Consider the following 10,393-nt stretch of genomic DNA (forward strand, 5'->3'; position numbering starts at 1 on the left):
GCTCATAAAACGAGCTGTCTCAAAGACAGTGTTATCTTTATTAAAAAAACGGATAGACGTAGCAGCACTTACAAAATAACAAAATAACAGTTCATAAAAGGCATTGTACATTGTCAACTGATAGTGTGAAAAGGGCAGGCCCCCAGCACAGCTGGTTGTGGGCTCCACATCACAATGCTCACAACCACCTGTTCCCCTCAATACGACACAACCCAGCACACCCGAGGGGAGCCCACAGCAACATGGCACTCCGCAACTTCAAGCCTTTGTTCCGTGTGTGAACAGTCAATCAAGTCAAGTATCACCCTCCTTAGCAGCATCTGGAGCACTCATTGGTGTTCTGGAGGTGGCTGGTGTACTCGACCCACTTATTTCAAAAAATCTAAGCATTCAATAAAAAACACTTGTCCCTGTCCAATGCCATCCACAGAAACACTTCGGTCGCAGAAGAGACATGCTCTTCCGCTGACATATCTGTAAAAGCTAACGCGCGCCTCCGCCCCAGTGTGCAGCAGGGAACTTGGAGCGGGCACTTCTGCACAGCTGTCTTTGGTGGAGGATGCTGGTGTGGTCACGCAGTCCCCTGCTCACTGCTCTGCTTCTTACTGCTCTGTGGGGGGGGTGAGGACCCCGGTGGGGAGAGGAGAAATCCTATTTTGTTCAGACAATATAGCTTTCTTTGCTTGGGCTTTGTCCTGGTAAGAATAAAAGCGAGAAATGTTAAAATGGAAGAATGCATCCTTTGGGCTTCGCGGCCTGTGTGCTCCTTTCTGTGGAGGTGAGGGCAACGAAACAGCAAAGAACAATCTGAAGTCGCTGGTCTGTGTGCTATTTAGACATCGCATCTATTGAGCACAATTTTTCTTTTTCAAAGGAATTATAAGAATTAGAGTCTTTCTAGGATATCGGGAGCCTGCCTGAAGAGGAGTGAAGAGGCTACTCAGGCAGTTTTAGGAATTTATCTGAGAAACGAGGAACACGACTCACCAGCAAATCCAAGCTGTTTATGTGGGTCTGGATGTTGTGCGCATCTTCAGCAGGAACTCCCCTGAAGTGCTTAAGTTTTGAGCTCCCTGTCTCCCTTATAACCATGGCAAATGGAACCATCCACTTGACACACTTCTCTATATCACACCACTGATACCCTGCAATGAAAATAAATTTTAGGCTCCATCGGTTTGTAAGTTTAATACACCTTGTGAATGGACCAGAAAGCCAACGTACCTGAAACCTTTTGCATCAATTCAGATGAAGAGAAATGATACAAGGCAGAAGCAGCAAGTACACCATAGGGAAATTCTAAGCAGCCAACATCCAGGACACAAAGATCTAAAAGCTGTGGAGGAGAAAAGAACACTGAAGCAGGAGGCCAACGTCTATCCCTTCTAGAGTTCCTCGGTCTCCTGGTGGGGTAGGTAGACCCCCCAGAGGTAACAGAGCCACTCACCTCTGCGATGTGTATGAAGATTTGCTGGGGATACTGTGGCAGGAGCACTTCATATAAGTCATTTAGATATGCCACCTGCATATATACATTCAGCCAGGACACAATGGTCAGGGGACTTAAGTGCCACTTAAGGGCCTAAGGGAAAACAGAGAGAAGGGTCAGACCAATGGATGAGAAAAAAACAAAACCAAACAGACGCTTCTGCTCCCTTGGGGCCTCCAAAGGAGTTCAAAATGCAGCCACGTTCCATGCCACAATGTGTCCAGCTGGGGAACACCTAGTCAGACGCACTCAAACTGAATGTGGAAAAGATATTATGTATGCATTTAAAAAAAAGGACTGAAAAATTAACTTGTAACCTACCTTCATAATGATTAATTCCATGCTAAGAATTTCCTCTCCTGAACAAGCCCCATCTGTAACATAAGCAAACTGGTGTAGCTTTGGAGGATAGATTTCCTAAAAGGAAATAAAAGGGAGAAATGACTACCAAATTTCTCTAACAGTTTTAACTTACAATGTACATCCAAAATTCCTGTTTTTAGTATGCTAGCATGGAAAGAGAGGGAACATCATGGAATAAATACAGGAGCTACTCCACTGGTCAAAATGCATTCATTGTGAAAGAAACCAAACACCCATCGTTACCAATAAATAAAGACATAAATACAGCTTTTACTCAGTGGGGATATTTTTAAAATTTTCACCTTTTTAATACCTTTAGCAACATGTTTGAAAGTTGGGCCTATCCACCCTTCTCATCACACCAAAATTTGAATCCTCTTGGGTCAAAGTTCAATTTTTTGGCGTAAAGTAACTACATTAACCTAAGCATTTTATATACTCACTACTTCTCTCACTTCTTGGTTGATTTCTAGCCCTTTCTGCATGTATCTTTACTTTAGATGACCTCAAATTAGAAAAATGTAGACAAACAGTTGGCCTATTCCAGTAATCTCAGGGGATCTCAAGAAACAGCATGTGCTACCTAAGAAATATTTTAAAATAATTTACCTCAAGTTTGGCAGCAATAAATAAAGATGAAATCCCAATAAGCTGTAAAAGTGTTTTAACAATATTTTGTTGTGTTGCCATATACCGATCAAAGAAATCCTGTGCCAAGTAAAATGTCTCTCTGTGAAGCTTATAGACTTCGCATACCTGAAAAAATATTTAGTATGTTTTAGAACAGTTACTTGAGGAAAAAAGAAAGACAAAAAACAACTTGCCATGAGTTTTGGTGAAGGACAATATAACCAAATCAAGAGAGAGAACTTTGCTTTTCTGAAAGGATGGTTACCTGGCTTGTCCCTAAGCACAAACACAGCGCAAAGCTGGAACTCAGAGGATTAAGTGTTCTGTGATCTATATAATAGTAAGGGCAAATGTGCATAGGCTGCTAAAGCAGCATTTTCATGGAAAAACTGTGAATGATAATCTCAAACTAAAATTAGGACCATGCCTGCCCTGCCCACCTCACAGGATTGCTGAGAGAGCAGGTAAAATGATGTGCATGAGGAAGCTGAAGAGGACCAAGGAAATAGTAGACTTCAACTCATCACCACCGCCTAATGTCTGATTATGCATATAAAACTGCCATTCCTACATAGGCCTTCCCTTGTGTGAGTGCAATTCATGGGGCTAAAAAGTAGAAAAGGCACGGGAGAAACAACAAACGGAACATTGAGAGAAAATTCCATCAATCACTAAAGAGTATTTCTAAAGTCCAAGTTGAGGTATATTTGAAGTCAGTTTTTATAAAGTAATACAATTATGATCTGATCAGAAGTGAAACTAGAGCTTCTGTCCCCTCAGGAACAAACTCTCAGACCTATGTCACCCAGCTCACAATTGGGCACACAGCCTGAGTACCACCTTTCCCACACGCACGCAGACTTCCTGGCTGGGCTCGGGGCTGAGAAACAGCATTGCTGCAGACAAGCCTGCAGTTTTGTTCCACTGAAGACAAAAAGGTTACCATTCTTTTCTATCCTTTTAATGGTATTACATGACCTTTTTGATTTACTTTCAGAGAGAAGCCTTCCTTAAAGTATATGGCATCACCTGCATTATGCAAAATAGAACTTCTCTGTCACATCTTATGAGTTGAAGACTGGAAGAGTAAAGTACACATCTAATGTTTTGAGGAATTATAGAATGTCTCCAAGGGCCCAGAAGGGCTATGTGCTATAGTGGGCCTGCAGTGGGCAACTGCAAGGCCTGTAGTTTTAAGCAGGCAGGCCTGCCAAAGAACTCAGTATAGAAAATGTTAACGTTTTCAGAGACCAATAAAGAAAAAACAAATTAATAATGGTAAAAACAGCTATCTTTTCTTGCCTACTATTTCTAATCCATACCAACTCTGCAAGGAAAATACTGTTAGAAAATACTGCAGATAAGAAAACCAAGATTCTAAGTTCAATGACTTGCCTGACGAAGACACATACATGGTGAGGTGGCAGCAGGGGATCTGATTCTAGGATGGGCATAACAGGGGGGCACATACCCCTGGAATATAGGCTTTCCAAAGAGTACACAGCAGAGTTTGTTTTTAGGGAATATTGAGACACTTGGCTTCCCCAAGTCCTTTTTTCATAAAATGGATCTACCTGAGATTCCTTCGACACCACAAAGAAAGCCTACTTCTCATCACCCAAGGCTTCCACGTGTCTAGGAAGGGCCCCTTCATCGAGGCACCACAGAGTCACCCACAATTCCTCTCAGAGGGAGATGCACTGCTCATACAATACCGCCTTTTATGTTTAACAATTACCCATCACCATTTGTAATACTCGTTCTTTTGATCAATTGTTGCAGAGAAGTCTGACGGTGTGACCAATAAAAGATTTGAACAATATATTTTGTTAGGACGATATTCTGTGGGGAAGGAGAAATGGATTCCAAGGAGTTAAAAAGGAACAATGTAAGCTTTCTGACTGTTGAAGATAAGCCTGTTCATCTATTTTGAAAACTTATGATAGTGGCTATCAAATAGCTGTTATCTGCATTCTACTGTATAGATTTAAAAGCAATTTAATTAACAAAGAACAAATATCAATATTTACAGTTATGTGGAAAATATGTAATTATCTGAACTTTGAAGAAAAAAATTAGAGGCCAACTTAAAAATGTCTAAGAGGTAAAGAGACTTCAGAAATTCTTCTAAGGAAGAATGCAAGCAAAACAGCAATATATAACCACAGCTTCAGAGACACAGAATGTGTCAATGGGATCAAACACAGGAGATCATAAGAGCACAGATGATGCTAGAAGTGGTCAATGCTTTCAGTCAGCTGGAAGACTCAAGCTCACCTCCATTAACCAATCCAGAAGAATTGCTCGCATCTTAGGCTGCAGGAGAGGGTGCCGCTGCATAAAGTGCTTATCCCTTAAGTATGTCTTTTCCTTGTTTAGCATAATTTTCCAGACCTCGTCTCTATTTGCCCAGCTACAAAAAACAACGCCAAGTGAAAGACAAAAGGTAGGTGTCACTATGAGTCCACACTAACTTGGTGAGATTGTGCACAAGGAGTAAAAGATCTGGAAGGCACATGGCAGGCAACTTACTTCAGTATAGGCAGTGGCGAGGCTCTGGAGGCCATGAAACTCTGCGGTCCACACGCGGAACTTGGGTATGCCGGCTCATCCTCTTCTTTGTCCGGTGTGGGAATCAAGGAGCAGGGGTTTTCACACACAGAATTACCGTCCCAAGGCTGTAAAAGAAAAAACACATTTTTAAATGTTTGATATGAACCAGCTATTTTTACATTCATTGATTTATAGAACAGCCAGTAAAACAGAAAAGGTCTTCACACTAGGCAGCAATCTCTAGGCCCAAATACATATTCTGGACTAAATTTAGATGAAGATGGAACGTGTAAGTAAAAGCCACAGTAATGACTCCAAGTTTTCATTTCACATGTCACTGGTTTAGGAGCCTATGCAGTAAATATCTAAGACAACTGCAGAGTCAGTAGCATTTTGTCCTCCACGTTGTCACCCTCAAACACGTACCTGAGCAGTAAGATGGACCCAGGAGGGGTTAAGACAAAAGGCAAACAGCTCTTGTATTATAAAAAACAACAACAGCACCAACAATACAAATCCATTTGCAGCTCAGTAAGATACTGGGCATAACTTAGTCTAAGGTATGCTGTGGGATTACTTGGTCACAACTGAAAGATTTGTTTTTTTAACAAGTACAACTAACCTAAAATTTCTTAAAAGTGAAAGGATTTCCAATAAAAGTATTTACATGCTCACTCCACATTCACAAGTGTAAAAGATCAAAATGTAAATTGATTACCATCTATATTTAAAGTTTCCCCATCTTAAAACAAAAAACCATCAAATGTGACATCTTTTGGTTGCAAGACTAGCCTAATACATTACATAATTGGGACTTTTTGTTTTCCTTAACTCAAAACAAAACAAAAAGAATATCTGCCTAGTTAAAACCAAATCCAGGAATGGTCACAGGATATACTAAGAAGTCTGTGGAGATAGAAGCCAGATACCCCTGAAGACCTTTGAATCCTGTCCCCAAAGTCTTGCACAGAATGACTCAAATAACTGATAAGTGAATAAACCATCATTAAAAATCCAAACCCAAATATGCTTTTCTTTTAAAGATTCCAGATACTCAATTTTATTCAATTTTCAATATTTGGAAAATACTAAGGTCATTTTGCCATTTAGAAAATTTTCTTTTTCAAGCTGCTCTGTTCATCGTCCTACTCTGAAAAGAAGCCTATGATGGATTTTTTTGAATTATAAGAGTGATTTTGTTGACAATGTGGCAGGTAATAATCCCACCAGCATGGAAACCCTGTGAAGTCTGAGATTCTAGGCACTTTTTTTTAAGGCAGACAGCTCATTAAGGTTGACTAGAGAAGAAAAGGGAGAAGGGGACGACTAGAAATGAGCGTGGGGACTTGGGCTCCAGGTGCTGCCTGGAGAATGGCTCTCAGGGCACACCGGCCACTTTCAGAGGCAGCCAGAGCACTTTCAGTGTGCCGAGAAGAGCAAAGCAGGATAAAGCTCTTCTCCACCCAGAGTGCGAAGAATTGGGCATGCAAATTAACCATGACAACTCCTGCCAACAGCTGTTCCAGAAGGGCAACCTCCCCTTCCAGCTCTAGTGTCATGTACTGGTAGCATTTCCTTGACGCAAAAAGGGTCACATAACTGCTTCAAGTAGTTTCTTCATTCAGGAATGAATTCTAGCTGTGAAGGCAGAAGCTGGGTGCCACCCTCTGCAGCCAGATGGCTGAAAGAGCTGAGAGCAGCCCTTGGGGAGAAAATGGCAGCAGTTTCCAACCCGCAGTTCACAGACAAACCGGACTACCCACAAACAGACATGTGGTTTGGAAAGTTTTAGGACCCAGTGGGTGAAGCACAATATGACGTTTATGCCCTTTCTCTTGAGCAGATACTGGGTTTTAAAGGAAGCCAGATCCATCTGACTTTAGGAAGGAAAGGGATAAGAGCAAGAGACCAATTTTGACTATTTCTAACCACCCCTGCCTCCTTATGAATTAACAATAGAACTACCTATGCAAAATCAGGTGCTGAGAAGTAACTAATGAAAGCCCAGGATTCACCTCAATAAAAAAGGTGGGTCTCATGCAAAAAGTTAAACAACAAGGGGTGCCTGGGTGGCTCAGATGGTTAAGCATCTGCCTTCGGCTTAGGTCATGATCCCAGGGTCCTGGGATCGAGTCCCACATCGGGCTCCCTGCTCAGCTGGGAGCCTGTTTCTCCCTCTCCTTCTCCTGCTGTCCCTGCTTGTGCTCTCTCACTCACTCTGTCAAATAAATAAATAAAATCTTAAAAAAAAAAAAAAAAGTTAAACAACAAAACAGATTATGTTGAATGGATTTTAGATAAAAGTGCAGTCTTGTCCTTAAGAAAGGCCTAAGGTAAGAATCAAAGGTTCTCTGTGGTCCTGATGAAGCAGTTATAAGGAGTTAGGATAATGCCCACAAGTAGCTCAAGGCTATTGTACTGGGCTGAACTGTAACTCCTGAGAAAAATTCTGTGTAATTAATAGGCAAAAAGGTTGTGTTACCCCAAAATTCTAGCTTCAGGAATCTACACAGAGAAATAAGACAACGAATCCTCCATAAATAGATGGACAATTTTCAAGCTCTCTGCTCTACAAAATGTGCAGAAACTTGTTGCCATTAATCTGTGAACCACTATGAAAATTCCTTCTAGTTGGAAATTATATGCTTATTCATATACCAGAGTGATCAACTGTCCACAGTTTAGGGATAGGACCACAGCCCCATTTTAGTCACCCTAGCACCGCTCTGATCATCCTGGAGAACAGAAACTACTCTAAAATTCTAAGAAGTCAATATGGATGCCTTTCTTTCTCACTCGGAAATTCCAATTCAAAAACAGTTGGCAAAATAAACAATCTTGAGTTTCACAAAGTAGAGATCCATTTTATCATGCCCCACAAAAATCACCCTACTTAAAGTTCGTTTGTTTCTTATATTTTAAAGAAGAGGAAAAGAAAAGAAAGAATTCTTATTTCCTTCCCTAAAATCTAACAAGAAGGAAATTATCAACCCCCTTGTTCAATATTCAATGGACCTCCCCAGAAATGCTAATTACTAGGGTCTTATGTACAGTGACAACTATTACTACAAACCTACTGCTTTAAAGCCCTTCACCCTTCCAGAACCAACTGCTATGGCTGTTGCTCACTGCCCAACAAAGTGATGTGCTGCCCATTGCTAACCTAGTTGGGACCACTGCCCTCAGCTCAAATACTATTCCCACTCAGCTTTTCTCTGTGATAGGGTCAGAAGGCCTGACACGCTAGTTTGGAGATCAGCTGCTTCCCCTACTGGAGCCATAACTACAGTCTCCAGCCGTTTCTGGAGGTGGAGAGATAACACAAGCTTTTTCTGCTGGGAACTTCTGATGTTGTAATGATATCACGAGCATGCAGGAAATTTGGTGGTAACTCTATTCCAAAGAGACCAGAGAAATGGACTCGTCAATTTAAAAAAACTGTGCTGAGACACATATATCATCACACAGAATATTCCACAAATACTCTGGCTGAGGGCAGGTCAAGCCCCAGACAGCAGTAGTCACTGTAGGTAATTGCTGGATGGGCTGAGAACCCCCAGAGGGGGAAAGTTAGAAACCTGACCTAAAGGGGGTGGGAGGTCCTTAAGCACCATGACATGATGGAAAAATAGAAGTGTGGATGGGGAGAATTCATGGTTGCTTATGAACACACACAAACCCCCATCATCACAGCTACCCAGAGTGTCAGGAGCCCTCCCCCTGGTTCGCCAGCCTAGAGACAGGGCTCTAGGATGGACTCCACCCCTGGCTTGCACAGGACTCTGGGTTACTTTCTCCTCTGAGTCTGGGTTTCCTCAAGGGCAAAAGGAGAGGACCGAGTTATTTGATGTCCATTCTGGTTCTTCCAGACATCAGCGCATATTTGTAATCTCAAAGGTGCTGGCGAGGAACCCAAGACCTCCCTGGAGTCCCAAGGCTGGCAGAGGTCAGTGCCACTGCTGGGCACAGAGCTCAGCCATATGTACTGTGGCCATAGGTAAAGAAAAAGCCTTCAGCAGGAGGCAAGGGGGATAGAGACTCAATCTAACCCACAAAGAGCAGGAGGCCCTCCACCTAGGCCCAATCAGCAAGTGTACCCACCTGACTGCTGCACTGGCTTCTCACAGTCCTGTCAAGTTTTGCAATTTCTTCGTCTGGATCCTGCAAAAACTAATATAAAGCAGCCCCCACCCCCCAAGGAAACACACCAAAGAGTCCAAAGACAAAACAGAGAGAGAGAAAGAAAAAGTTGGTTAGGTTGTGGGCACCATTTCTGCCAAATGCACTCCCATTAACCCCCTATCAATAAACATGTGGCAGAGCCCAGTCTGGTTCCCAGGTAAGATTTGGGTGGGTCTCCTCCCCCACCTGTCTCCTTTGTACTCACAACAGCCACATTTGCCTTCCTTTTTCTGGAGCGAACAGAGACATCTGTGCCACTTTCCTCCTTCATGGTGTCCCGTTCCTTTGCATCCCTGCAAAGCCAGGGTGGCACAGAGGTCAGGGTGAGTTCTCCCCAAATCTGGGTTCACCCCTCCCCCACCACTGAATACCCTTCCCGTTCCCACAGCGACAGGGCCACTCACCTCTCCCTCCTCTCCCTCGGCATGGCTTAGGGCGTGGGATCAAGTTTCAGGCCTTAGGGACACAAACCGGGCAGTGGGGTGAAGACGACCGGCGGCGGGTGGGGGGGTATGGACGGCCAGCCTGCCCCGGACACCCCTCCCCCTCCCGCGCGGGCGGCGGCGGCGGCGGCGGCGGGAGCCTCCCGGGCCGGTCAGGAAAATGGCCGATGGGCCCGGGTGGCCTGTCACCCGCGGCGCCGCCAACAGTCTGCGATGCCGGGTCCGAACCCGGGGTTGGGGGGGCCCGCACGGCCCCCGAAATCCCCGCCGGCCATCTCCTCCCTTGTGGCCCGGGCTGCCTCAGTCTCCCCCTCAACACTTCCCTCCCCCCACCCCGTCCGTCTCTGAGCCACCCTACCGGGGCACCCCGCGCTGACGCCTCAGGGACCCGGCGACCCGGCCTCGCCCCACCCCCACCCCGGCCCGGCCCGACCCGGGCGCTGTGGGAGTCCTCGCCGCCGCGCCGTCCCGCAGCTCGCGACAGGGCCCTTACCCGAAGCCGTCTCTCCGCGGCAGGCAGGCGGCACGAGCCGAGGCCGGGGGCAGGAGGCAGGAGGCAGGAGGCAGAGGCGAGCGGGAAGCCGGGAGGCGGGAGGCGGGAGGCAGCGGCGGGCCGAGCGCGCGGCGGTGGCGGGATCCGCGCCTGCCCCCTACACCGCGCTGGCGGCCGAGCCGGCTGCTCCTGCGCCCGGCTAAGAGCGGGACATTTAAAAATCCCTGCGCGCGGAACCGG

At 45.0% G+C, this 10,393-nt stretch overlaps 1 protein-coding gene across 3 annotated transcripts; it reads right to left on the reverse strand.

The window, feature by feature from the left end:
- Positions 1-602: 602 nt before the first annotated feature.
- CCNE1 (cyclin E1) lies at positions 603-9,644 on the reverse strand. Of its 3 annotated transcripts, XM_021701081.2 has the most exons (11): positions 9,622-9,644; positions 9,423-9,510; positions 9,137-9,205; positions 5,015-5,160; positions 4,760-4,895; positions 2,462-2,608; positions 1,811-1,906; positions 1,448-1,582; positions 1,225-1,336; positions 988-1,145; positions 603-695 (listed from the first exon to the last, which is right to left on the reverse strand). In XM_021701081.2, the coding sequence occupies exons 1-11, from the start codon at positions 9,642-9,644 to the stop codon at positions 603-605; spliced, it is 1,203 nt and encodes a 400-aa protein (XP_021556756.2). The 3 variants fall into 3 exon arrangements, with proteins under 3 accessions (XP_021556756.2, XP_021556758.2, XP_021556757.2); XM_021701083.2 differs by lacking the exon at positions 2,462-2,608; XM_021701082.2 differs by lacking the exon at positions 1,448-1,582.
- Positions 9,645-10,393: the final 749 nt, after the last annotated feature.

The sequence above is a fragment of the Neomonachus schauinslandi genome, chromosome 16 (genome assembly GCF_002201575.2).
Source record: "Neomonachus schauinslandi chromosome 16, ASM220157v2, whole genome shotgun sequence".
NCBI lineage: Eukaryota > Metazoa > Chordata > Mammalia > Carnivora > Phocidae > Neomonachus > Neomonachus schauinslandi.

Coding starts and splice junctions, on each gene's coding strand:
- CCNE1 (XM_021701081.2), bottom strand. CDS start 9,644: ATGCCGAGGGAGAGGAGGGAGAG. Junction 9,206..9,422: donor GGAAGGCAAATGTGGCTGTT/GTGAGTACAAAG, acceptor GCTTTATATTAG/TTTTTGCAGGATCCAGACGA. Junction 2,609..4,759: donor TTCTGGATTGGTTAATGGAG/GTGAGCTTGAGT, acceptor ATATTTTTTCAG/GTATGCGAAGTCTATAAGCT.